We start from the raw sequence: 27,863 nt of genomic DNA, 5'->3' as shown, positions 1-27,863 counted from the left end.
AGAGGGCAACACCAGTAGGTAAAGCTGGGAACAGCAGTAGGTCACTTTCAGGATAAAGAGCACCATCAGTCATGGAGGACAACACAAAACACAGGACTAAAGCAGACCTGAAGTGCTATTGTGCATAGCACTGACTAGCTGTAGAGACACAGCCAGTTCCTCTCAAATTAATTAATTTTTTTCCCCCCACAGTGGGAAAAAACACCACAGTGTTTTTTACACACCACAGTGCATCCTATAGAACTGCCTGGATTTACTCAGATCTGGATTTCACCTGGTATGAGGTGGATAGGCTGAGCCTATACACTGAACATCCCTGCTGTTGGCCACCTCACTTCTCTCCTTCTCAGCGTGTCTGAGGTTTATCAAACTCCACAGCACCATCTTGTGATAACAACCATGATAGGTACAGGGAGATCACATGGAGCCACACAGACCTGAAGGGTTTCTGTCTTAATTACATGTATTAGTTGCTGTGTGCTCACCACCAGGACACAGATCCATGGCCACTCAGCAAAGAACCAGGCCTGACATGTGTGAAGTCCTTGGTTCAGGAGAAAGACTGCTTCAAGGAAATCTGAACTTATCAGGACTTTTTAAAGGTAAGAGCATAAATACTCCAGAACATATGTTCAGTGGACAAGGTAAAACAAATCCACCAGTAAATGTCACTGAAGCCAAGTGAATACACTGATAAGAAAGCTACCAATAACATTTATATTATTTTGATAACTGACCTTTTTAACATTTGTTTCTATCAGAAATTAGTAATTTTCCACCATTAGGTTTGGGATAGGTAGCTTGAAGGGCTGTTGTTTGGTGGCTTTTTTTAACAGCTTGGAACATCAGGAAAGCATTCTAGGCTCATCACAAGTATTGTTTAGATTTAACAGATGGCAGAAAATGAACTAATCAGTGGTCTATATAGAGCTAAGTTCAGTACCCAGCCTTACATTTTCACCTACAATCAGCAGTGAAGTGCAGAAGTGTCTGTGAAAGCCAAGGAAAAGGCTGGAAGAGTATCCAGATCTGGATACAGAATTCCAGAAAGGAGAGCCAAGAGCTGAAGGATGGGACTCAAGTTAAAAGGCTGTTGCCAACCAATGACCTTCTACAGATGAAGCTTCAGAGAGTAAACCACAGAATGACAGAAGATGGAAAAGGCTGCCTGCTTCCAAGGAAGCCAGTGCTGTGCTCCACAGCTTGGATCCAAGGACCTAACCCAGAAGAAATGAGCAGATAAGGCAGGAAAAGCACACTCTATAGCAGCCGTGTTTGGCCTTTCCATCCACCCGCTCCTTTCCAGTGCTACAATAAACATAACTCCACTTTCCACAGGCAGCCCTTGGAGCTGCTGCACAAACATGGACAAGTCAGGAACTGTGCTATGTTGAATGCCAAGTTATGTTTTGTTTCATAATGAAGTTTATTTCCCTCTATTCTGTCAGGAATACATTTCTGCAGAAATTGAAATAAGTGGGTCTATTTGGGCTAATAGTCAGCAATTCTGGAATTCATTTCTAGTTCTGTTTCTGAACACTCAAGTGAGGAAAAAATGGCAAATCTGTCAAGATGATTTGCTCTGGATGTCATGTGTAGCTTGAGAGCTGTGCAAGGAGCAGAGAATGGGTTATACACCGCAGTTCTGATAATTAAAGCAATACAGGAAAAAGGTAATTTTCCAAAAGTTATTCCCATGAGCCCACTGAGGAAAAGCAGAGGGGCACTAATACAGTGTAGATGTATAGCCTTAGTTTGGTTTTTACATCAGCATCGTGTGTTTGAAATTCTGGCATTATAATATGTAGCATAAAAGAGGACAATGAATACAGATTACTTGCCTTTCCCATCTGTTGCTGAAGCCTCTTGCAAATGTCTTATTGACCTGAAAAATAAAGATTAGATTAATGGTAAGTTTTACACTCCCTTTTCATAGCAGTTCTCTAGATCACTGATAAATTTTGTTAGCTCTTTATGGCTGGAGTATGATCTTAATTAACTGTACTTAGCACTGCACACACTTTACCCTCATGCCCCCAGCTCAGGCAGTCAGCTCAAGTATCTCTATTTCCTTGGGATTAAGAAAGCAGATTGCTAAAACCTACTTCAGCCTACAGAAGGCTTTGTGGGAGGGAGGGAACAGAGTGAGAAACTGGGGCATTTTCCAGCATAATGCTTTCCACTTGTACAATTAAGCTGAGCTACTCTTCCAAGTACTGCCAAGCATTTGGCATCTTACTGCTCTTTTAAGGTCTTTTCATTTAAATAGTTGATTACAGCTTACATATCTACATAGGCAACTTATGTAACAAACTACCCTGCAGGAATGTAAATTCAGGGGCCAAGTCTTAGTCACCTTGCTCACATGAGTCATCCCACCAGCTGCAGTGACACTATCCAGAGGAAAAAGGGGCAGGATTTTATGTCAGGGGCTTCACTGCCAGTTTATGTTGGCTCCATGGCAATGCAGGAACACTGGTTGCACACCATAAACAGTCACAAAAGACAGCTCACATTTGTTTTTCAGATACAATTCCTTTATAGAAATAAGTTTTGTACCAACACCTCGCTAGGTTGGGCACACAGATCCCAGCATAAGGTAGCAAGAACTGTGACTGCAGAAGCCACCTTTATCATAGGAGATTGAGTCCCTCTGCAACTGAAGTTAACATCCCTCAGCTTTTATTTACCATTGCCAAATCCTCCTCAACCTCAGAGCTGAAGCACTTTTGACTGGAGCAAGGGGAAGGGCACGTGGGTAGAGCAAATATCTTGAAAAAGATCTCCCAGCCTTGGCAGAAGGCCACCAGGAGTGTGCAGGGGAAGAGAAGGCCAGCTGAAACCCACCTTCACAAGTCAAGCTGGAGCTTATTTCCATCTACTGAGCCACACCTCTGAAAAACTCAAGAGTTACACTCTAGAGTGATGACATGCTACCAGACATTTATATAATCTGCATTTCAGAAAAAAATAATGGAGATACTGGAGAAAAAGAGGAATATTGTGTGTTTACTAACCAAGGAGCCAGAAACTCCTTGACATCCTCCTTTAAATCCAGCTGTTTATCCAATTAAGACAAAATGCATTTAGAAGATAAATGTTCTGGCTAAGTGGCAAGCAGCAACAATAGTGTTTATCTGAATTATCTGTGTTTTGGTTGAGTTTTATGTAACCAACATTATTCCCTGCCAAGTAGAGTGGAAGGAAGGGCAGGGAAATTCTCCCTGTGGGATTATTTCTTATAAACAGTCAAATAAACATGCAGCTTCTGCTTGAAGGCAGCCCTGATCTTAGACAGCACTTCTGTTTTGAAATTTAGCAGTCAAGTATCTAATCTCAGTCAGTGAAGTCAAATCCCATTTTTTTTCAATTTAGAGAGTCAACACCTCTGCAAAATTCCAAGTCTCAAAAGCACCTACAGCCTTGCACAGTGTTGGCCACATGTAAACTGCCACCTACCTTCCCTTATGCCCACTCCAACATCCCCAAAAGGAGCATCTTCCACAGCACTAGACTGAAATGTTAAGGCTGATAGAAAAGTTAACAAAATGCTTGACTCCACAGGACCACAGAGCTCTTGTGTTTTGGCAGAGCTGTCAATGGCCTTTAGTTCAGATGTTTTTCACATCCAGCAACTCACCATACCACTGGGAACAGGATGGCTCCACAGCACAGCAAGTCCACCAGGAAAAGGATTTCTTTCCACAGTCCATACTCAGTTGTCCCCTCCTCTGTTGACTCTATGATAATGTAGGCCACGTTTGCCAGCACCTACACAACAAGACAAGGTTCTGGTTTAGAAACTGCCCAAGGAGCCACTACAGGTGGCTGCCAGCTCTGCAAAAGCCCAGCCAGTACCATCAGTAATTTTTCTGCAGTTCTACACCCAGAAGTCACATGTTCAGCAGCATCTTCATAAGATTTACAGAAATGAAACTGATGGGAACTTATTCCTGCTGACATTCAGAAAGTAGTTCTTTTGTTATGTACTGTGCTTAATTTACTGTACCAGTTAAGATAAAAAGGAGCAAAATTTACTTTTGATACACAGATATAGGACTGTGTGGCACATACAGCCAATAGTGAAAACACGTAATTCTAAATTAAGCCAGTAATTCAGACTGGTCATTGACCATCTTTTGTACTCCCCACCTGAGCTCTGTAAGAGCCTCAAACACTAATTATATATACTTCTGCTAAGGGCTTGCATCTGGAAAGGCAAAACATCTCTTCTACATACAACAACAGCAAAAGTGCTGTTCTCCTATGTACTTCAGTTCCTTAAGTAGGAGACCAGCACTGAGCACTCTGAACCACTGGGAATGTTTCCCTCAGACCCAACAGACCTACAAGTCTTGTTTTTCCCATTTTTTATTTCATTAAGACATTCAGCAAGCATTTCAGCAGTGACAACTATAATTCATTTCCTCTACTTATTCAGCACTGTTTTCCAGCCCAGGTTTTGTCACACTCCTTATAGCCAGTTTTCATTTGTTGAAACTGTTTGATCACTATTATCTCATGTTCAATATGGGAGAAAAATTGGGAGAACTACAGGATCTTCTGGACTAGGAAATAGCCAATAGGCTCATACAAGCAAGAACTACATGCTACTGTGTGAAGCTTTCACAGCCTTTTCCAGTTTGCACAAGCAGCTCTCTCAAGACAGGAAGCATGAGCACAGCTCAGTCCTCACCTGAAGTGGGATGACAATCATGAAAATTTTTTTGTCTTTATCTGACAGGATGTGTTTAATGAAAGCCCAGCCTGTGCCAATGAGGGCAATAGTGATGAACAGAAGAGCTCCCTTCAGTCTGGAAGAGAAACAGACACTGCAGTGAGAGACTATTTTATTTTATCACACTTCCTCTTCTGCTCAGGTTTCTCCCACTGCCAATAAAGCCACAAACCCAAACAAATGCTTCCCTATCCATAATTTTGGCAAGCACTTATCCATCCCACAACAGTGAAGCAGATGCACTTGCTACAACTCTGTATCACAGAGCAATATTAGGCTTCATTCACAATATATGCAATCGTTTCCTGGGGGAGTCATCCATTCACCATTGTGAGCAGCAGCAAATACTGACAGCTGTATCCACTTACCATTCACACCAGGAGCAAATGAGATACTTGAATATTAGTGTGAACAAAGAAAAGTAAAGCATTTGTTATCCTTTTACTCCTCCACCCACAGAAGTGCCAATTCTCTGCAGCTGCCCTCTGGAAATGGAGCTTTCCCCTTCACACAGGGCTGATTGCTGAGTCTTTGGTACTGTGGTGTGCATGAGAACAAAGATTTCCCACTCTGTACAGGAGGGAGACAGCCCCAGTAGCAATTTCAATCTATCACATCAATCTTCTGACCTACTTACAGGTGAGTGATGTAATAAACAACAGCCCAGCCCTCGATGGGGAATCCCTGAGAAGAGATGTAGTGATAGTCGATCTGGAAACAGAAAATACAGCACTTGACAAGCTGCTTTTGACACCCCACCCTCTAAAAACAGGTCTGCTCCACATCCACTGCCACTTTCACTTTCCAGTCAGTGTGTACAAACCCAGCTCTGTCACATTCAGAGAGCACTTCCTCCCAACACATTCTACTTTTGTTTAGCAACAATGAGATCATTTCCATTTGCTCTATTTCCTAAGTGCTAGTGGATGTATCTTGTACAATCTACATCCTTCCCACACAACTCCCCTGCTTAACTACAGTGAAACAACTGCAGTTGGAACCCATTTTTTCATTCATTTCTTTCAGGTTCAGTTGCTTTAGGTGAGTAGAGGCTTGCTAGTTTCATTTTCACTGGAAGCAAGATTCACTTCATTAGACTCCAAAAATATTTGTAGCAGATATAACACCCTGGGCATGAAGGTGAAGAGCATGGCTGGCATAAACACTGAAGGATTAAATGCTTGCCATTACCTCTGTTCATGAGATATATTTCCAGTGGAAAGTCAATGCAATTCAACAGAGACATTATCTATGGAAAGTCTCAGAGCTGATAAGGTGAAGTCGGTTGCCACACACCATAATACTTCCTTGCCTTTGAATTTTACAAACAAGGTTTTCATTTATTAATATTTACTGTAAGTCCTGGAGCTGAAGCAGCAGCACAGCCCAAGCTTTCAGGCCCACTGCAGATGGCCAAAACATTAAAATTTGTGGAGTTCACTCAACCCCCAACCCTTGCTGCTTCAACACTTCAGGCCATGATCTCAATTGTATTTAAAGTTAGAAAACAAACACTGATGAAAACAAACACTTCCACCAAAGAGCTGCAGTTCAGTTGTAATGCTTCAGTATTAAGATGACTTCTCCCTCCCACTGTGCTCCCTCCAAAGCAGATTTCCCTAACAGCATATCCTGGATTCCATGTTTCTCCTTCCTAGCTGAACAAATTCAGGCAGAGATGTTGCACGCACCGCGTGGAAGACCAAGGACAATGATTTGGTGAAAGGAAGGGCTGCCATGAGCCAGTGGATCTTAAAGACATCATTTCTGGGAAGAAAAAAAGAGAAGAAAGAGCATGACTTAAAAACCAGCAGTAAAAATTTCAGTTTCCAAGGATATTTCTTTAAAACCTATAAGTGTCAAGCAGTTGCTTCCAGGTTGAGGTGACCATCAAAAAGATTCCCCTTAATGCTGCAGTCCAAGTTTCTGCCCCATCCTGAGCAATATTTCAACTTCATGTTCTAAACCCCTGATTTTTACTGCTTGGGATAATTGAAATTATTAACTAATAAGAATATCCTGCATATATATATATATATATATGACACTGAACCTACCTGCGTTTACGAAGTATGTGGATCCATACAGTCCCAGACAGGAAAAAGAAGAGAGCCATGGAAATGTAAAGTTTTGGCAGTGGGATTTCACCTGCTGAGAGGTAGCTTTCAGGATTCTTTTCCGTAACATCTATCTGAATATTAAAGGTGTGTTACGTGTACAGTTGGAAAAAAAATCATTTTGTTAAAGCATTGAGTTAACAATTACATTTTGCAATCAAATTCACTCATTTAACATGAGCTTTTCTGACGGGGTGACTTATGAGTCTCAAAGAAAAAAACCAAAATCTATTCTTCATCCTTAAGAATCTCAAAACATTTTGCAAGACTAAAAAAGAAGAAAATAATCCCCTTGGAAAGCAATGTTTCAGTTATGAAACATAACTCAGAAAGGTAATTTTCCCAAAGAATACTTGTTCTCTCTAGCAAACGTCACAATTTGCCCACCTTTGATTCAGAAACAATATCTACAATGGGCTGCCATCCTGTTTTCCCATGACTGAGAAAACAGAAGTATTATTTAGCATTCTATTTATACCCTTAAGTGGCTTAGTCATATGTGCTAGGACTTCAATAAAATCATGCATTAAGTCTAGTTTGAGGCACTGAAGCTGTCCTCCATCTCTAAGTACACCCCAGCAGACCAATCATCCACATTTTGTTCTCTTTCTAATCTCTTCAGTGGGTCAAAGTGACTCACACAGCAATTTATGAAAGCTGGTCTTCTAAACCTGTAACTTCAGAAGCAGCTCTGAAGTAGTCTGAGTCAAGTTAGGGCTGCTAAGTTTTATCACCTCCATGTTCCCTTGCAATAGCATTAACACAAACACATAAAAAGCAGTTCAGGGATTGACGTGGCTGAGGTACTTCAGTCAGTGAGAGGATTCATACCAGACCAGCTCATTATACACCAGTATCAGCACAGGAAAGGGAAAAAAGGGAAAGCCCAAGCTCTGATAGCAACCAAAACCACATAGGAACAAACCCCTGTACATCAAAAGAGATGAGGCATTTGCTAGAACACATTTCCTTTAGGATGTGTATCTAACACCATAAAAACACATCGTTAATTAGGCCAGAAAAAGCAAAAACACTGAATTCAAATACCAACAATTTACATTGCAGCAACAGCCTTAATATCTGCAATCATGTAAAGAGAAAAGTGACTTTTGAGTGCAGCAAAACACAAGTAGCTGATGCAGCTCCCATCTCATTACAGCATCAGGTCACAACTGTGTAGACTGAACCCAGCCCACACTCAGCCTTCAGATTTTCAGGCATTTCTGCAAAAACAGTATTTTAATTATTTTTACAGTAGTCACTTCTTTCAGAAATGCCACTGCAGAGACTGGCACACAATTCTGAATCACTTCCCACCCCATATGTGCACTCATGTGCAGTGTGTGCTTGGTTACAAGCTGGAGCTGGAAGCTGGATGTTGTAGTCTAAGCTAACAAGTTAATTATCCTTTAGAAGCCATACTCACATCAAGACTAAACAGCTGCTGATCATTAGCTGGCCCTTTCTTGCCAACACACTTATGGAAATACAGGCTGTAGAGACCTTCTTGTTTGTCCGAGCTGATGTTAAAATAGAACTGAAAATAAGGAATAGAGAAGTCAGCATTCCTCTCATTCACAACAGGGTTGCCCTGGTAGGAAGTCATCTCTACTGAAGCATGAAAGAAGTCTGTCATTTGAGGTCAGCAGGTTCCCTTCAGCAAACAGACTGTTCAGAGGATAGTAGCACATCTGGAAGTTTCAACAGAACTCCAGGTGCAAAATCACTGCATCCATCTAGGATTATGCACTCTGGTAATCCAAGCCTCTTAAGTGTCCGTGCTTAACTCAGAGAAAAGATAACCACAAATATAATATATTTGACATGGCAAAGCATATAATTTTATTATACCCGCCCTGCAACTTTTCTGCTCCTCCCCCAACTATGCAAATTGTGATAGCTCTGGAAATGAGATCTGTGTCAGATAACAGAATTTCAAATGTGTTTGTAGTAACCAACCATCACAAGTGAACCGGGGTGTTCAAACAAAGCATTAATCTGGCTTCATACAGAGGATCTTCCCTTGAATCATCAGTCAGGTCACAGCTATTTGTTATCAGCAATCTGCACTACTATCACAGTAAACTTTAATATGCTGAGGCTCATAGACTATGATATTTAGAACAGCATCACAACAAAGCCAAGTTAAAAGCAGCTCTCACAACTTATAAAGAAAGATTTCCATCACTGATGCTTAGCTCAGTAAATTTTCAGGCAAACTCCTGCTATCAGAGAGACATCTATATCCTAGACTTTCACTTTTCCAAAGTAGGACAGTGAAGGAACTGAGTTTAGACACTGGCAGACACCCTACCTCAAATGAAAAAATTCCGTGGACATGGCGTACAGGATGTTCTTGTTCTACCATGCTCTGGGAAAAGGGAAAGAGACCTTTAGATTTTATTTTCTTCTGTAACTAAAACATTTGGCTACATCAACCAGACAATAAAATTTGCATTCTGTATATTTACAGTGGAGGCTGAGAGCAATAGCAAATACTCTCCACTTTTCTGCTATGATTCTACTGGAATATCCCCCCAGGGTCTTTGTGAAAGAGAACCCCAGATAGTTTCTTACCTGGGAGGATGTTGTACTTCGTTTGGACTTCTTATCTAGAGATAAAAGTATTAATGGTACATTTAGTGTTTGCATTTAGACATCCTCAGAAACCACCACGTTGTCAATACCTTACTCACACCTTCCTACACTTGTCTGCGTGGCAGTTTCCCAGCTAATCATTGACAGAGACACTTCCCCAGCCTCTCCTTACTCTCAGAGGACTCTTCCCACAGCCAGCATTCATTCTGAATGCATCCTCACATGCCAGGATGGGATTCCCTATTCTTACACCTCCTACGAAACTCTACCCTAGAAATCTTTCCAACCCCTCTGGTGAGAATGACCAGAGGCAGGTGACCTAAAGCAGATGCAAGACACAGCTCTGACTTTTTATGCTATGACTGAGCACTGTTAATCTCACTGACACATCTCAATCTGAGCATTAATACATGGCCTGACAAACATATGGAAATCCTAATTTCCATATGAGGAAGGTAAAAATTCACAGCTTTCCACTAAGCTCCCAGTAAAAATACAAACAAACAAAACACAAAAGCATAGGTGACCTGCCAGGCCAGCATTTCCTCTGAACTTGAGGTGACAGGAGCCTTCAGTAGAGCAGCATGTCAGGTTCACAGTTTGACTCTACTCCTCTAAGAAGCTTTTCAAACATTAGGTCATCTCTTTCTACCAGGAAGCAAAAGTTCAAGACTTGAGCTTTGCTTTTGTCTCCCACACCTCAGTGCACTGTCCACACTTTTTACACCAAAGAAAGCAAAACTACAGCTGTCACATCCATTCTCTCAGTGCCATCCACCCTTGGTTCTTGACTTGTTACCAACAGCTTGTCCAAGCTTTTGAATGGTATCAAAGCTGGTGAATGTGACAGGCCAAGACAGACTCAGACTACTGCTGAGCAGTCTGATCTGAAGTCTAAACTCTGCCAGGAAGGGATAACATGAGCTAATCCCATTACAGCTGAGATTATAAAATTATTTTGTCTGCTGGTCTGGAAGCCAGACAAAGGCTTGTGACTCCTAGAAAGATTACTGGGACAATTACTCCTCCCTCCCCATAGTTTCTAAGTGATAGGAGTTCAACTCTTTAGACAGACACAGACTCCTACAAATGTTGGCTGGAAAGGACCCCTGAAGACAAATCCAACTTCTGACTCAAAGTACACCTGGTATCAGCTGCACCATGTTGGCCCTGGTTTTACTTTGTCAAGCATTTAAAACCACAGAATATTGAGATTGGATTGCACAAATGATCTGCTACAATACTGGAATGCCTATTTAGGAAAGATATTTCTTTTACTTACTTTCTGTCTTAACATCCCATCTGAGACATCCAAGACTTAACAAAGAGAAACAGACATTGTGTGCCACTACTAAAAATTGATTGAAATTGTCCTCCTAACCTTTCTTCAACTAGTTGTTGGTGGCCATAAAATTCTCACTTTAACCTTCTTTTTGCCAGACAAAAGACAACCAAGTTGTGAACCCCTCCTCAGAGGCACTGAAGGTCTCCAACACTCATTGTCTCTCTGATGGATCAACAGGAGTGGTGAACACAAATCACTGAGCAGGAGACCCCAGCCCCACAGGCAGCTCTGTGCACAGCTTTACACAGGATGTACACTAAGTTCTAGCCCCAGGGGACCCCAGAATGTGACCTCAGCTCAGTGCTGGATGCACAGCAATGAGGAATCAGCAGTGAGAGCACACACAGGTCAGGTTTAGCTGGCTTACCTTTTCCACCTGTACTTTCACTGGTCTTTGGAGCATTTTTATCAGAATTACTGCTCAGTTCAGAAGTTTTTAGCAGCTTGGTATTTAAGGCAGTACCATTTTCCTCAGATACAAATACAATTTTAGGTAACAAAGAAGCAGCTTCTGAAGAGAACCGTACTTTCACACTAAAGAAACAAAGAGGTTTTATTACAAAATGAAAGTAAACCAACATTTTTAAAGAGGCTGTCACAGCCATATACCCAATAAAGGAACATCAACTTGTCTTAACTTGTTTTTTGTACCACAAAGAACAGGCAAGAACCAGATCATGACTCACAGCAGAACTGATCAGTGTGGGAAAAGTCACACTCTACCTCTACATGAAATACAAGAGCAGATGAAGAAAATTAAGTTTCTTCAGCATTGGTAAGCGGAATCTCACTAGAAATTATGTCACCACACGTGAGCTCTTGCAAAAGGAAGCAATGCAGACTTGAAGGTACTTCCATAATAAAAGACAATTCAAGACAAACAACAAAATTCCATATTGAGTGCAAAAGTGACTCAAGACATCAAAGCTCATGAAGCTCATTCAGCACAATTAAGGTAGTTTGTTTTTGCCTGCTGTCCCTTTACCCCTCCAATACACAGGAAGAATTCTTGGACCATTTTATACTGCAGATGTTTTACTTTTACACTCATCTCCTCTCAAGTGTCATGTAACCCCTTAAAAATAAACAACCTACATGCACAGATGCTTTCCAAGCCCCTAAAAAAATCTCAAGTGTGACATTATCTTCAACTGAAGAAGTAACTTTTAAATATTTTTACATTCTTTACTCACACTTCATGTTGGATGTCCAGAAGTAAAATTACAACAGAGACATCTGGCTCTGGAGTCTTCTTCAAGATACAATAATCCACTTCTTCATCCTGGTAACATGAACAAAACACCTCTGAAGTGCCCTCTGGACACGTTCCCCTCCAGGCAGAGGTTACCATTCTTAGCCCACAAGTTGTAAATCCATTCTGCCCATGTCTAAAGTCCCCCCAATTTTATTTTTTTGTTTTTATTTCTTCCAGCCATCCCCAGAGTGAGGTAGACTATGAGATGTCCCATCTTAGAAAAGCAAGCTCACATCCCTTACTCTTACCAGGTAAGTGGAGAAACCATCATTCCTTGTTCGATCCAAGCTGAACCCGACCTAGGAAACAATTGAGAAGAATCTGTCAAACTGAAGCCAAATCACCAATGAAAGAGTCAAAAATACTGCTGTCTAAACAAGTTAACCTACATTTAAGGTGGAATTCAGGTATTTTCTCATCACCAAATCAGGCAGAAAAATACATTCAAATGTAACAAACTCATCCATATCTACCAAGAAAAAAAAATCATGATTCAAACCCAAACTAAATCTGAAGTATCTTCAGTCTCTGAACATTTTAACTTATTTCAGTATTATTCCACGTGGTTTTGCTTGACAAAAACATTTAATACTTTTATAATGAAGAAGTGAAACTGTGCAGCAGAGGAAGAACTCAGGTATGTCATCCAATCTCTATTAAAACCCCTAATATAACGTGCTGTATAACATGTAATATTAGAGTTCTGTTAAAAATAAGACTGTCACTGTTCTGGAAACCTACTGACACAATGTTCACAAGCTGAATTGCAATGCAACATGACACAGTGTGAAAAAACTCATCAGAGGACTGTTAGGAAATTGATGTTCAATGTAAAGTTATGGATGTGTGCATTGAGTTCAGCAGAGATCCAACAAGTTAAAGGTTCATCCTTACAGCAGAATGGAGAGTGCTCAGGGATAAATCTCAATACACAGATCCTCATCATTGGCTCATGCTGGGAAGCAAAGCCAACAGCATCAAGAGTTTGGATTTGACACCTCAGACAAGTGGAGGGCAATTTCCCAGGAGGAACTCACTGATAAACTGTCCATCTCATCAGGGCTTGGTTCTGGATTCAGGGAAAGGTTGCTGACATTCACACTCATGAAACCATCCTTGAAGAAACCAAAGGTATTCAGGTGCACTTTCTGCCTCACATCATCCTGTTAGAGAGGAAAGCAAGTTTACAAACACATGCAGAGTCATCTGCTGCAGCAAGGGGAAGCAGGGTGAGTGATTGACACTTGAATATTCATGCAAAAGATCTAATTGTGCAAACAGCAAATTTCTTTAGGATACCTTCAGATGTAACCAACTATTTCACTGGAATGGACCAACTTTTCCAATAACCTGAACAGCAAGAACTTTAAACAGACATGTTTCTGCTGGCTGGCTATGCTACTGGGAAAATGCAAGCAAAATTCTGGGAGAATTTAAACATCTGGCATCACTGATTAATCAGCATACAGCAAAATCCCCCAAAGTGACAGCAGATACATCAAGACAGCTATTGTTCCAATTGTGGCTGCTGTCATTGCCACAGACTGAAGAGGAAATAGACTTTGGGGATCTTGCCTAACCGAGAGCTGGGGTTTGGCCAAGTGTTTAGCAAGTGCATTGTCACCACCCCAGATCATCTCTGTTAGGCAGGGTCAGTGTTTGGACAGGCAGACATTAATACACTGGAAAACCATGTGTGAAAATAAAGTTTTATATGTAGTCCCACACCTCCAAATGATTTTTGGCATAAAATAAAAAAAAAAAAAACAGAATAAATACCAAACCCAGAATTATTTGGGTTAGTTTCTCTAGCAGGAAAAATCGAATCCCTTCCTCTGCTCCCAGTTTAGCTGCAGAATAATTCCCTCCCTCTCAGTCTGACAAGGAAACCATAGCAATTGATCTCTCTTCATGCCCTGCTCAGCTTATAAAGGTTCAAGTACAGTGAGCTTTAATTCTTTTTTAAAATAAGGAGGCCACGAAGGACCTCACATGAAAGGTAGCTGACGTCACACACAGCTGCCACATCAGATGACAAAAGGTCACATCCAACGTCTGCAGCTGGTCCCTCAAACCTACTGGGTCATTACTGGAAGAAAAGCAGAAGCAAAACAACAGAAATCAAAAAGCAAATTTAAAATGGAATCTAAAACATTTGAAATCAAAAAGCAAATTTAAAATGGAATCTAAAACATTTGACAAGTTGGCAATAAAAAAAAATAAAAAATGTTTCTTCCTCCTGCTTCTTCTAGGAAAAGATAATCAGATTGCAGAATTCTCTAAAAAGATAAGTGAGCTGCTAAAGGCACACTGTTCTGGAGACAGTCCTGGAAGACTGAGCTATGAGCTGTACAAGTACAAAAAGTTCTTTCCCTCCCTCTAGCCCAGTATTGATTTTGACGCCTCTGCACAAAACGTTCCTGACTGGTAAACATCCCTCACTGTAACAGCAGGACACTCATCCTGACACAGCTAACATGGAATCCAGCTGTAATTAGATCACCCTAATAGAATCAAGGTGACCTGGCAAATAACCAGATGGTTCCCTTGATTCTCAGAAGAGGAAAGAAAAGTTAAGTGCCCCAGGGCTTGCAGCAGATGCTGTGTTTAACAGAGTTTTGCAGCTCTGCTGTCTGTGGGTTCTGGGTCATGGAACATGCTGGAAACAGGAGCCCCCCTGGTTCCTCTAACACTGCACTCCATGAAACCTCCCAGCCAGAACAGAAAATTCATCCTGGCTCTTTACAGGGCACAGCAGATGTATTTAATCCCAAATGGACAGAGGAGAATTTGGGTGACTCTGAGGGGGACACGGTGCCATCCAGACACAAGGGTTTGAACCTTGCAAATGTGCCCAGAGGCAGCTGCTCAATTCAGAGCACTTGCAAGAGCTCCTCAGCTCAGCTGAAGTGATTTACTCTGCTAATTTACTGATATGCTCCCCACCTCAGCAGATAATTAATATACAACACACACCACTTTCCTCCCTGGTTTTATCTCAGCTTTGAGTGCTTAGAGTTTACAGATTTAGTTCACAAATCCTTCAGCTTTACATGATCCCCCCCACACACACACACTGTCACCAGTTGCCACCAAGCAACAGCAAGAGCATCTATTGCTCCACATATTGACAGCCTAAAGACATTGGCTTACTAATGGGGTTGAAAGAACCCAGCTTTTATTTAAAATCACTTAACTACTGACTTCAGAAATATTTAAGTTTACAACAAAGGTGTGAAGCCATACAAGTGAATGCTTCAGCATCCAAGTTGTTAATACACACATTAACTTAACTGACATAGGATGCATTTAAAATTAAGCCTGCCTTACCAAGAAGAGATGATCTGGGACTCATCACTAACAGCTTACAGTCAAACCAATACCCAAAGTTCTCAATCTTGTTTCCATAAAAATCCTCCCCATTCTTCCACCCCTGTAGGACAAGAAGTGATCCTGCAGTATTTGAATAAGGTTATAGGGAAGTGGAATCCATGATTCTGTGGCTCAGAATGTGCAGAAAAATATTCTCTACCATTTTACCCTAAACCTAATTGGGATCACACTGTCAGTGCAGTGAAAGTTCCACTAGTGACTGGTGACCCTTACCTGGAAAGAATCTTATTATTGGTGTGAGACTAGCAGGAAGGCTTATAATTTGCATAAGACTGAGTGAATTATTGTGAAAGGTATTTTCAGCCTGAGCTATTGAAGTCTGAAACCTATCAACATTAAAAAACCCCAACTATTTACAAGCAACCATTGAAAACCAGCATCTTCTCTATAATTCCACGTCTGACAAAGGCTTTGTTTTTGGTCAAGAGAAACATTTGAACTGCAGCTACTTCTGGAATCCTCTGGAAATTGTTTCTGTTGGTTTTCTAAAACTTCCAATTTTTGTAGGTTTTTTTGGTTTTTTTTTTTTTTTGGTAGGAGGTAGGTTTTGTTAGTTGAGGTGTTCTGGTTTTTTTTAACATATCTCATTAAACTAATGAAGCTGATAACAATTGCTACTAAGGAGGAGCTTCTCTGACAAGGTCAGTCTAACAGCAAAATTCAAGCAAATCATTTCTCTACTGCAAAAAAACCACCCTATTTTGTACCCTTTTATAAAGATAAAATGTTATTTTTAGAACTGGAAACTGCTCAGACTGTGACTTGTTTTTCTGACAACAAAAAGGCTTCACATTGGCACAGTAACTACAAAGATACAAGAATGAAGCTATTCTGAATTAAGGAATAACAGCTTGTTTGAGGAAATTTAATATCAAACACTCCCACAAAAGTGTGGCCTTTAGCTTGGCTCAGTGTCAATGCACACTTGCAAGCAAAGCAGGAGCCACTGGCAAGAACAGCAGACAGGAGCTTTCATTGTGAAAGGACTCAGTTGTTGGAGCCTGGTGTTTACATAAAGACTGTAAAGCAGGGGATGAAGGAGGAAGGGAGAGACTGCCCCAACAATAAAGCTTAACGGCTCTAACAATGAAGCTGTTTATAAAGCAGGTGGGCAGAGGCATTCACTCACTGCTACTTCTCACAGCAAGTTCGTGCTGCAACTTGCACAAAACACCTGCAAAACCAAACCCACATCCCACTCTGAGAGGAAAAAAACCAAACAGGATTCAGTAATTGATCCAGGCAGTCCCCAATAGGGACTAAAGGCCAGGAGAACATTTGCTTGAGGCAAGCTGGGAAGTTTTCTACTAAAAGTTAGAGAATCACCCCAGGAGAAATCCTTCAGTGCTCAACTGTTTGTCACAAATTCCTCAAAACAATGATGTAACCACACAAGCCTCCTCACTGACTGCTGCAGGGAAAACTTTACTTCTCCTGCAGTACAACAATATTCATGTGGTTGCACTTTAAACAACTACATAGTCTGGAGAATTTCCCAAAGTAAGACATGAACACCTCCAGCAATCATTGTATCCTAAAGGATGCAAAGTCCTGGATTCTCCGTAAACTGCTACAACAGCACAGCAATGCAGGACCCATCATTTACCACTTTAGTATCCCTTCCGATATTTCCACTGACGGAATATTGCATGCTGTTGACAACCAAAACAAAATTTAAATGCTGAAGATTGACAGAGCTTTCCGTGAGCTCTTCAGAATCTGGCATCACCCCAGTGCAGAGCCCCTCTGTCCCCCTGCAAGCTCAGGCACAGCACAACAGGCAGAGCACACCTTCACCCCTGACCTCCAGCATTCCCCATCAACAACGCTGAACAACGAGTTCTTCTCAAATATAGGCACAGCCTAACAACATCACTCCTTCACAGCACACCCTGCAGTCCGTGGAAACAAAACAAAGCTGCCAGCATCAGTTTCCTCAGCCTCTACCAATGGCTTGGTTAGGGCACAACAGCTGCAGCCAAACACGCTTCGGAGCAACCAGGACACTGCAGAAAAGGAAACTCAACCAAAATCCACTTTCAGAAACCTCTCCCTCAGCCCACGTTCGGCCCTCTCTTATCACATGGCTTTTATCAGAACGTGAAGCAGCTGCACCCCCACACTGCTGCGGCTCGGGGCCCCTCACGCTTTACCCGCTACTCAAACAGGCGGCCAGAAAAAGCGGGACGGGACTTGGGGGACGCGGGCAAAGGGAACGGGAGCATAACGGCAAAAGCAGAACAAGGCGGGCGTCGGGCGGGCCTCGGCGCAGGGAGGGAGCTCAGAGAGAAGCGAAAAGAAAGAAGGTTCGGGGCACGCAGCAAAACGAAGAGAGAGAGAGACGTGGGGAGACCAATCCCGGCCCGCGGGAGCTGCGCGGGGCCGGGCCGGCCTCACCGCTCCCCTCAGGGCACCCGGGGGCCGAGCCAGCGGGGCCGGGGGCGGCGCAGACCTTACTTTGAGGGTGAGGTGATGGACGCGGGCGCGGGCCGGGCCCGCGCGGAGCAGCAGCAGCAACAGCAGCCCCAGCACGGCCCCAGCGCCGCGGGCCGCCATCTTTGTTCCAGCGTCAGCGTCCCCCGCGCGCCACTTCCGGGTCAGGCGAGTCACGTGTCGGGCGGGGCGCGTCACGTGACCGCGGTGGGCGGGGCCAGGTCCTGTCAGGGAGTCATGGAGGGGTTGGGGATGGCGGGGGGAGCTGACGGTTCGGACAGTGCCACCCCCTGCCCGGGCAGGGACACCTCCCGCTGTACCAGGGGGCTCCTAAACCCGTCCAACCCGGCCCGGAACGCTTCCCGGGGAGCAGCCTCGCCTTCCCTGAGCGACCTGTGCCAAAGTCTCACCGCCCTCCCAGGGAAGAATTTCCTCCCGATATTCAGCCTGAATTTTCCCTTTTTCGGTTTGAACCCACTCCCGTTTGCCCTGTCACTACAGTTCTGCCAAGAGTCCGTCTCCGGCTTCTGTAGCCCCTTGAGATCCTGCCAGGCGCTGTGAAGTCTCCCCACAGCCTTCTCCAGGCTGAGCACCCCCATCTCCCTCTGCCTTTCCCCATGGGGAAGGCGCTTCCCGCCCTTTTCTCTCCCCCTGAGAGCCTGTTGGGCTTCCCCTGCCCACAGGCTGCTCCCCACGGTGCCCCCGAGGCTGGATCAGCCCCTCAGTGAGGACCATGGCAGCCCCCAGGCTCTGGACTGGTCCCTCCCCAGCCCTGGGACCCCCTTGGTACAGGGGTCCCCCCTGGGTGTGGGGTCCCCCCATGGCCATGGGGCTCAGAGGGGGACAGTGGCCAAAAGGAACCCCCTGAGCCTCCCTCAGATCAGCCTCTGTGGGGTAACACCAAAAAAAAACCCCAAAAAAGAGTGAAGCTCTTCCTACCTCAGCCCTGCAGCATCGTCCACAGGGAGATGTGGGATGGTTGTTTACAGGGAGGGGTGAAGTGGTTGTTTCCAGCTCAGCCGTGGATCTACCAGTAAGTTCCAGCTTCTTCCTGGGAGCTATGGCAACAGCAGACGTCTGAACATCAGGTAGTCCAAACAACAGGAAAATTGCTTTTCTATTTAAAGCCAGGGTTAAAGTATTGATTTTGAATATGGCCAGAAAAATATGTGACAAACAAAGAGATTTCTGCTGCTTTACAGGATTAGTTTTGCACCTATTTAAAATATTTTGCACCTATTTAAACTAGTAGACGTGGTCACATTCACAAATAAAACAAAAAGAAGATTGGGCCTCGTTTCCATGACTTGTTGCTCAAAATGAAAATAACAGAAGAAGCAAAGTGAACATGAATAGGGGCAATTAAAATGGCTTTTTGGTTGGCACATTGCTAAAGAAAAAAAAAAAATTGGAAGACTATGCAATGGGAAGCCATCCATGTCAATAAATCTAATTTTTCAGTGAGGAGCCTTGTGCTTTCAGCTCCTAAAACTCAGATATTCTGATTTTCCCTTTCAGTGTGTGGAGTAGCAGCTGTACAAGTTCTGTTGTCTAGAGACAGATAAAGAACTGGACTGGACCAGACCAGGCAAAGTGAGGGTGAAGAGAGAGATAAAAATCAATGGCCTTGACCTTTATTTTATCAAGATTTTGTAGTATGTCCCATCTTTATTTAAAGAGATGATTCAGATGTTCCTGTACGTTTTTTCTCACAATTTCATTTCCTCCTTGTATATTCTTAGGTGAAAAAACAAACAGAGAAATCTCACTGAGAGCCAAAGAAACCTGGACTGGTACCAAGAAATATCTGGAAGCATGAAAAAAAATCTGTTTTTCTAGTAATGTTCTTTCTCTGGGCAGTACGTATGTGTGCCACTAGATGTCCTGGCAGCATCAGCCCTTGCACCGCACGGAGCTGCAAAACAGCTTGGAAAAAACCCACGGACCTGCAAACAGCGGATGATTTATTCTAGGAAACTCCGGTTAGAGATTTTCTTGGAATTTGGCGGGGGTGGGGGAGGTTTTTTTTTTTTTTCCTTTGGTTTTTTTTTTTCGATTTTTTGATTTTTTTTTTTTTTTAAAGATTGTAATTATTATAATCCCTGTATATGGACCACCTCGGAAATCTGGGGAGTTTTGACTCCTGAGAAACAGCTGCAGCCGATAACAAATATCAGGGGCACTTTGTGCCAATAACAAATATCAGGGGCACTTTGACTGCTTGAGGGGTCAAAAAATTCCCCTATAATTCTGAGATTTGGTTCACCTGCAGAGTGTTTTTTAGTCTGAGAATGCTTCCTTTAGAAGCTTTCTTCAGAACCACAATCATCCTTAGCCTGACGATGATTACTAACAATCAGGGATTTTTATGCAACAGAATGGAAATTTTCTGAAGATCTTTATTTTTTTCAATATTTCTTCACCAACTATTAGGATATTGTGGTACCTGTAAGTTCCCTGATTACCTATACAAAATGAACAAAAAAGAGAATTTATAACATGTTTATTTTCTTTGGCTATGCATTTTTCTAAGAATTTGTATGTTAAAAGATGTCTGTATTTAAATTTACATCTCTATCAAGATACAAAGCAGCTTCTGACTGTCATTAATAATCTGTAACAATAATTTTCATTGTGATGTTGATTTGTTTCATTGTAGCTGCCACACAAGATCACTTTGCTGTTTCAATACATGCAGTTATTCTTAGCCTGGATTTTTTTAATTCCTTAATTGTAATTAAGCATATAATTAGAACTCATCACAGAATGTTTGGGGGTTTTTTAAGTGTATCGTGGAGAATTGTTGACGTTGGATGGAAGGTATCAGCAGCGTCAGAAAATCATGATGGAGGAACAGCCTGCAGGCACAGCTCAGCACAGAATGAGCCAGATTGCCATTTCATGGCAAATTTATATTTTGTGAGCCAGAGAACAGGTGTGGAGAGGGGAGGTGAGCAAGATAACACAGACCAGGGCAGGAGCTACTCAGGATCCCACAGTCCCTGGGGAAAGAGAGAAGAGGAGGCCCAGGGGTCAGGGCTGGAGGCAGCCAAAATCCAGGTGATCTGCTGGATTCATAGCAATGAGCCAGGGCCAAGGCTGAGCTGGGAAGTCCATCTGCAGTTTGGGTGATGGGAACCAAGGTCAGTCATGGTCTGATGATGGCTGGACAGGTCCACAGGGACAGGGTGGTATAGGTGAGGTCAGATGTGAGCCAGGCTCCATAGCAACGGGATCTACAGCCAGGCACAGCCTGAGCTGGAACTGGGACCGCCTAACACAGGGCCAAAACAACTGGGCTTTCAGGCCAGAGCTTAAATGCAGCCCCTGGATCCAGGGCAGAGGGTGTGGGCAGAGGCCCCAGGTGAGGCTGGCCAGGGCCATTAGGATTTATCAGGTTTTTATCTGGTTTTGATCAGGCCCCTCTGGGCTCTGCTGGGGCATTAAAGAGCACCGCGGTCCCCTGTTGTGTCTGAGTGATCTGAGTGGTGTTGTAACAGCAGAGAGGAAACAGCTGTGATGATGATGATGGCCTCTAGGAAAGGAGTGTCCCCTTCCTTTCCTGGTGCTGTTTCGGTCCCAGTGTACGAGAGGTTCCAAGCGATATCCATGTTCCTTATCTTGGACATGGATAATTCGGGTAGAATTGTAAAATCAAAGGGAAGCAGCTGTAAGGGTGGTAACTCTGGGGGGAAAGGTACATCCTCTTCCTGCTGTGTCCTGGAAGCTGGAAGTGCTTGTCCGTGCTCTGAGACTTGTGATTTTTCTTGCTTTGCATAAGTAAACAAACACAGAGTAAAAAGGTTTCGATTGAACTGCAGTTTAGGGATTTATTGTATCTACTTTACATGGTTTCTCAATCGTTTAGCAGTCAATCTGGCTGTTTTCAAGGGGGATTGGGGTTTCCTAAACAAAGTCCTGGCTTTCTAAAAATGGAATTGCTTCTAGCTGGGTTTTGGAGCTGAATCTGGGAGTGTTCTGAATCATAACAACAGGGGAGATAAACAGAGAATTTACAGGAATAGGCCCATATCTGGATAACAGATCTGCATGGTCTTGTTCTCAGCCTGGCTGAGGGAAAATTGTACCCAGCTTCTGTTGCTCAGATATGAATTGTGCTAACTCAGTGGAGAAGTGCTAGATAATCTAACTTTTAAGTGTAATTTTGAGTTATTTTTTCGGACTGGAACCCACTGGGCTTTCCAGCATCGACTTTGGCATAAAGGGCTCTTAATGCTCCTGTCATTGCTAATTACATTATTAATTAGGGACCAGCCAGGCTGCAGGCCCTCTTGTTTTGGGTACTGCACAACTGAAAGTAATAAGGTAAGTGGCAGTCCCTGCCTTGGAGAGTCTCAGGCTAAACAATAAAAGCAGTCAAAAATAGGGGAAAATCCTTTTCTTGAAACATCTGGAACTAACTTTTTTTAGTTTTTGACTTGAGCCTCTGTCCACAGAAATTTTGACAACTAGTAATAGCTTTTGGCATGGTTTATTCTAATGTACCATCAAAATACAAAACTCGTATTTCTGGCCTTTATCTCCCTGGAACTGGTGGAGCATTTCTATCTCTCAGTGTGGACAGGTTTCCCTGCCCATGCTGGTGTAACAGGTTTGCCCTGTTCCCCTCCCAGCTCTTTGTGCAAAAGGAAATTCCACACAAACTTAGCTCAGATGATACCAGTGCTGCTTTCTGCTTCTGTACATTCTTTTTCTGCAAGTATTTATAGGTTAAGCTCTGAAAAAGTGGTGATGGAAGAGTGCTGTCTGGTTTTGCAATGTGTCCTGGGTGGATGTAGGGCTAAAGAGGGTGTCTGGGAGCCTGTGGAAGTACAGCCCTTGGAAGACTGTGGTTGTGCTTCAGGCAGCAGGGCAGGCTTGGATATTCAAATATGTTGGCAGTAGAAGGAAGAACTATTCTAAAATGAGCTGAAGAGGGTGTCTCTTAGTTGTTATGAAGCCAGCCCTTTAAAGTAATAACTTTTAATGATGAACAAAAGCACTGCCTGTTGTGTCTCTTCAAAGACAGCTGTGTGAGGAGCTGCACTCTCCTCTCATGTTCAAATCAATGGACTTGGATAAAAATAAATGCAATTCTGTTATTAACATTTGTCTTCATTGTTGTTCAGAATGTTGGAATTGCTTAATGTATTTTTCTTCCTCGTGCAGGGTACAGCCAAGCATCAGTGGAAGAAGTGCATTAATGGAGGGGAGATAATGCTTCTTGTAGCAGCTGGTCGGTTTCTATCTTCTCACATCAAAAGCATCCCCACCCTTTATGAGCAGAAGCCTTTTACCTCAGGTGAATTAATATGCTTCCCTTTTTTATCCCCCCCATGAAAATCTCTCATGAATAGATACAGCAATAAATATATTGGTTTACAGCTCTTTTTACATTTGTTGTAGCTGAAAAGCAGAAATGCAAAATGAGATTAAGTGACACAGCTCAAATAAATGACAGAGGATCGCAAAACAAATATTTTTCTGGCAAGAAAATGAGACATTTTTTGCAAGGCCTGTGTAATTGCTACAATAACCCACATTTATGCAAAGGCAGATAATTTGGTTATTTTCCTGCTTGCTTGCTGAGCATTTTGGTGACAGATGGTGGATTTAATATTCTTGGATTTGGGTTATTTTGGGGGTGAGGGATGTATATACTGCTTAGCTGAGTTAGAAGTCAGCCATTGCAGTGAGTTCACAGAATTAATTCAGTTGGAAAAGACCTGTGAGGTCATTGAGTCCAACCTGTGACCAATCCCCACCCTGTCAGCCAGACCATGGCATTGAGTGCCACACCCAGTTTTTTCTTGAACACCTCCAGGGATGGTGACTCCACCACCTCCCTGAGCAGCCCATGACAATATTTAATCACCCTTTCTATGAAGAAATTCCTCTTGATGTCCACACATGAGCCAGCTTCAAGGGTTCTGGGTTCTAAGGCTGTGGGTTTTCTTCCTTTCTAGGGCCCTTTCCTCCTTTACAAATGACCAAAACTGGAACATTTGCTTCAAAACCAGCCTCACCTGCCTCGGGTAAGATGCAGAGAAGGGCACCTGAAGGTGGGTGGGGCTGGAATCACCACCTGTGCACTTGGAACAGGTGAGGCACCTCAAATACTGCATTCAATTTTGGGTCCCTCACTTGAAAAAGGACATCGAGGTCCTGGAGCGTATCCAGCAAACAGACTTGTAAAACTTGTGTAAGTTTTAGAAAGCACAGAATGTTACCATAGTTAGGGTTGGAAGGAACCTCTAAAGGTCATCCAGTCCACCCCCCTGCAGTAAGAAGGAACCTCTTCAACCATATCAAATTGCTCACAGCCTGTCCAACCTGGCTTTGAACGTTTCCAGGGATGGAGCATCTACCACTTCTCTGGGTAACCTGTGCCAGTGCTGGTGATTCTGTGAGCAGGCCGGGGAGATCCTCCTCCCTGGGTGTGACAGCCATTCCTTAGCGACCCCTTCTTTCAATTGACCCTGCTCCTCCACTGATGCCATTCCCCAGCGACCCGCGTTCTTCATTGATCCCCGCTGGCCCATTGACCCCCTGCTCCTCCACTGACCCTGTTCCCCAGCCACCGCTGCTCCCCATTGATCCCCGCTCCCCAGCGATCCCCTCTCCTGCACTGCCGTCGTTCTCCGCTGATCCCCGTTCCCCACTGACCCCCTTTTCCCCACTGATCCCCTTCCCCACTAATCCCCCTTTTCCCTGCCGATCCCCTTTCCTTCGCGCCCCGTTCCCCACTGATTAGCTTTTCCCCGCTCCCCACTGATCCCTCTTTTCCCCATGGTCCCGGTCCCCGCCGATCCCCTTTTCCCCGTTGATCCCCCTTTTCCCCTCCGATCCCCGTTCCCCTTCGATCCCCTTTCCCTGCTGATCCCATTTTCCCACAGATCCCTCTTTTCGCCGCTGATCCCCGTTCCCCTTCGATCCCCTTTCCCTACTGATCCCGCTTTTCCCCACTGATCGCCGTTTTCCCCCCCGATCCCCTTTCCCCATTGATCCCCTTTTCCCCTCCGATCCCCTTTCCCTACAGCCCCGCTCCCCTCGCGGCCGGGCCGCGCATGCGCTCTGCCGGCATGGCCGCCCCCCTCGCACCGGCGGCGGCGGCTCCGCGCCTGCGCAGCCCGGAGCTGTCAGTCGCCCCCCCCCGCCCCGCGCCGCCCGGGCCATTTTGCGGCGCGATGAGGCGGGAGTGGCGGTGAGCAGCGCCCGTCCCGCCCGCTCCGCTCGCACCGCCGGGCACAGCCCTCCCGACGGCGAGCAGGCACAGCCAGGGCACAGCGACACCGCCAGCGCCCCCCGTCCGTCCCTCAGCGCCGGCGGAGCCATGAGCTGGGGCACGGAGCTGTGGGTGAGTGCGGGCGCGGGGGGAGCGGGGCTGCGGGAGCCGCACCGGGGCATAACGGTCCGTGCCCGGGGCCGGCCAGGGGAACCGGGTGCGCTCCGCGCCGCCGCCTCGGCGCAGCTCAGCCCGGGGGTCCCCCACGCTCCGGAAAGTTTCATGTGCAGCCTCTGCATGGAAATCCCAGCGGAGGTTCAGGAGTTTGATTTAATTTTGCCGAAGGAATTAATTTTTTTTTTTTAAAAAAAGCTCCGTAGCACGAGAACAGCGGCGGCGGCTGGGGAGCGGAGGGAGGCTCGCAGCGGAGCGTGGGGTGGGTTTTGTGTGTGGCTGCTGCGGGAGGCTCCGAGGTGGATCTATGGACAGGGGGTCCGGTTTCAGGAGAGGGAGCTGCAGGGAAGAAAAGCCAGATGATAAAATTTCCTGTCGCTGCTGTTAAGGGGCTTCTCTCCACGCTGGATCTGAAGGACGGAGATTTTTACGAGGAGAGTTTTGTGTTGTGTGTAAATAAAGCAGGTTTTAATGGTGCAGAGGGTTTCAATGTCTAAAGCTCCTTGATGCTTTTGAGGAGAGGCTGGAAAGTATAAATGCATTTGGTTTACGGTGGAACGTTAATGGAAAATATCGGGCTGTTAAAAGGAAAGAGAAGTGGGCAATAGCGATGTGAAACGGTCCCTTGCTAATGAGAAGAAATAAGGGAAGGCAGATGAAAGAGGTCTGGGAAGGCAGAAGAGCTGTTCCACATATTCAATCACAAAGAGGACATGGTGCAGCCATGTTTGATGGTGGAGCATGGAGCAAACCTGCTGGGTCTGGGAGGGCTGGTACCCGCGGACAGGAGCTGTGGAGCGGCTCTTCCCCGAGTGGTGGGACATGGAACATCTTGGGACAGATCTGTGCTCGGGAGGAGGGGGAGGAGGGAGGTGGAAAGGGTGTTTTGAATGAAGAAGTCAAGAATAAGTGGCAGAGGGTCATCTGGATTGTAAAGCACTGCAGGATTCTCTCCTGTAGTCATGTGTTTGTAGCTGGTAACCAGCGTGAGTTGAGATGAAAACATATCTGAGCTTTTGAGCCGCCTCTTGCAGAAATGGTTATTTTAGATGTGCTAATTGCTGTCCTTTCTGGGTGCATTCCTGGCCCGCTCTGGCAGGCAGCTCAGCATCCCCTTTTGCTGTGACATTGGAGTCATGTTTTAGCCAGATCTGGTTAGACCTATGCAGTAAATTAGGGAGCAATTGCTGACTGGGAGAGGTTATTTTGGTGTGGTTTTATATGCCATAGAAAGAGAGGTGATAAATGCTGGTGAAGTAGTGTAGTGATGCTATATTGATTCATCAGTATATAAACAGCTCTGCTGCATGGGAATGTTTCTGGGAGAACCTGCAGTTGCCTCCTTTTTCTGCATCTTGGATGCTTTGGGAGGAGACTGAAGAGTTAGCGTGGAATTAAAGTAAAAGGCATCATAATTTGACAATTTTTACACTGTAAAATAAACTCTGAATTCTCAAAAAATGAACTTTTCTTTTTTTTACTCCTAAAACTGCAAGCAATACTGAGGTGTTCCTGAACCAGGATGGTAGTAGAGAGTAGTGCCTATAAATAGTTCTTCTTTTATGTAATATTTGTAGGGGTGTGTGCATGTGTGCAGCCATATACGTCTTCTGCAACAGTTACAAATTGCTTTTGTAGCAACTTTTAATCTGATAATTTTGTTTCTGAAATTGTCTTTCAGCAGCATCAAAGTATCATTTTTTCAAGTCCTCAGTGTAGCACTCTGAGAAATGTAGTAAGTTGCTGAGGAAAAGGGTTGGATCAAGAGAATGAATGATTTTAGATACAAATTTGGCAAGAGTTGTTTCATTTTAATTTGGGCAGAGCTCTGAAAACACGTCGGTTTCCAGTGCTTTGGGTATTTAGGTATTTGATTTCTTACTCTGTGTTCTCCCTTTCACTGGAAAAGAAACCACACAAACAACCTGTATTTAATATATGCCACTTTCTTTTGTTGATCATGGCATTTCTTTTTTAAACAAAATTAAATTTCCATTTACTTTAGAACTCAGTTGTCTTTATTTTTTTTAATGGGTTTTCAGGAGCAGGTGTGGTAAGCAGCTAATGCCTGTTCTACATGTGACTCATGTATATGTGACATGTGGTTTGAAGGGCTGAAAGTTGAGGCAAAAGCAAGTGTTTTTAACTGTAGTTCAGAAATTTGCTAGAAAAATCAGCAATGTTTGATCAGGCTTGACTTGCACCCTGTTTTACTGTTCTACCAGACTGGGTGCATGTTCATGATTCACCCTTTAAATTTAGCAAAGAAGTAAAATCAGCTTGCTTTTTAGAGCTCATAGAATGTTAATGTTGGAGTTATGTAGAATTTCTGTTCATTCCTTGGGGGAGAAAAAGCCTGGTTGCAGAAAGCCTCATACTTCAGAAGCTATAAAATCCCTTTGGCAGTGTGTGAGTTATTCCCCAAACAGGCTTTTAGCCTTGTGCTGTGATGTGAGTGCATCCTGTGCCTTTGGCTTGCAAATCCTATTGTTAAGTTCCTTCTGATATTTCACTTGATTCTGGACTTTGGGTAACATCTCAAGATTGTCCCTGGGAGTGTAAAAGGACCCCCAACCAGCAGAATT

At 44.0% G+C, this 27,863-nt stretch overlaps 2 protein-coding genes and 1 long non-coding RNA gene across 24 annotated transcripts in view; 2 read left to right on the top strand and 1 right to left on the bottom strand.

Annotated features, from left to right (window-relative positions):
- GPR107 (G protein-coupled receptor 107) overlaps nucleotides 1–18,890 on the bottom strand; it is a 37,691-nt gene extending 18,801 nt beyond the window's left edge. The window contains exons 1-14 of one of the 2 annotated variants that reach the window (XM_036393677.1): nucleotides 18,819–18,890; nucleotides 13,091–13,216; nucleotides 12,302–12,352; nucleotides 11,992–12,080; nucleotides 11,166–11,332; nucleotides 9,433–9,467; nucleotides 9,170–9,226; nucleotides 8,282–8,392; nucleotides 6,796–6,929; nucleotides 6,430–6,505; nucleotides 5,376–5,449; nucleotides 4,697–4,814; nucleotides 3,641–3,771; nucleotides 1,842–1,885 (exon numbers count right to left, since the gene is read on the bottom strand). In XM_036393677.1, the coding sequence (XP_036249570.1) occupies nucleotides 1,842–1,885; nucleotides 3,641–3,771; nucleotides 4,697–4,814; nucleotides 5,376–5,449; nucleotides 6,430–6,505; nucleotides 6,796–6,929; nucleotides 8,282–8,392; nucleotides 9,170–9,226; nucleotides 9,433–9,467; nucleotides 11,166–11,332; nucleotides 11,992–12,080; nucleotides 12,302–12,352; nucleotides 13,091–13,159 (1,156 nt within the window). In that variant the 5' untranslated portion in view covers nucleotides 13,160–13,216; nucleotides 18,819–18,890. Of the gene's footprint in view, nucleotides 1–1,841; nucleotides 1,886–3,640; nucleotides 3,772–4,696; nucleotides 4,815–5,375; nucleotides 5,450–6,429; nucleotides 6,506–6,795; nucleotides 6,930–8,281; nucleotides 8,393–9,169; nucleotides 9,227–9,432; nucleotides 9,468–11,165; nucleotides 11,333–11,991; nucleotides 12,081–12,301; nucleotides 12,353–13,090; nucleotides 13,217–17,903; nucleotides 18,034–18,818 lie in introns of those variants that run through there. The other variant, XM_036393676.2, reaches the window with a different exon arrangement.
- Nucleotides 18,891–19,627: 737 nt separating this feature from the next.
- On the top strand, nucleotides 19,628–23,263 carry LOC118693487 (uncharacterized). The gene is made up of 2 exons (XR_004981260.1): nucleotides 19,628–19,861; nucleotides 23,049–23,263. It is a non-coding gene; the product is annotated as an uncharacterized LOC118693487 (long non-coding RNA).
- Nucleotides 23,264–25,073: 1,810 nt separating this feature from the next.
- Nucleotides 25,074–27,863, top strand: part of FNBP1 (formin binding protein 1) — a 93,173-nt gene continuing 90,383 nt past the window's right edge. For all 21 annotated transcript variants that reach the window (XM_036394247.1, XM_036394262.2, XM_036394261.2 and 18 more), the window contains exon 1: nucleotides 25,074–25,236. In XM_036394247.1, the coding sequence (XP_036250140.1) occupies nucleotides 25,213–25,236 (24 nt within the window). In that variant the 5' untranslated portion in view covers nucleotides 25,074–25,212. The remainder of the gene's footprint in view (nucleotides 25,237–27,863) is intronic.

This window comes from Molothrus ater, chromosome 20, assembly GCF_012460135.2.
Source record: "Molothrus ater isolate BHLD 08-10-18 breed brown headed cowbird chromosome 20, BPBGC_Mater_1.1, whole genome shotgun sequence".
In the NCBI taxonomy this organism is placed as follows: domain Eukaryota; kingdom Metazoa; phylum Chordata; class Aves; order Passeriformes; family Icteridae; genus Molothrus; species Molothrus ater.
The sequence above is the reverse complement of the archived record's forward strand: the minus strand, read 5'-3'. Positions and strand labels throughout refer to the sequence as shown.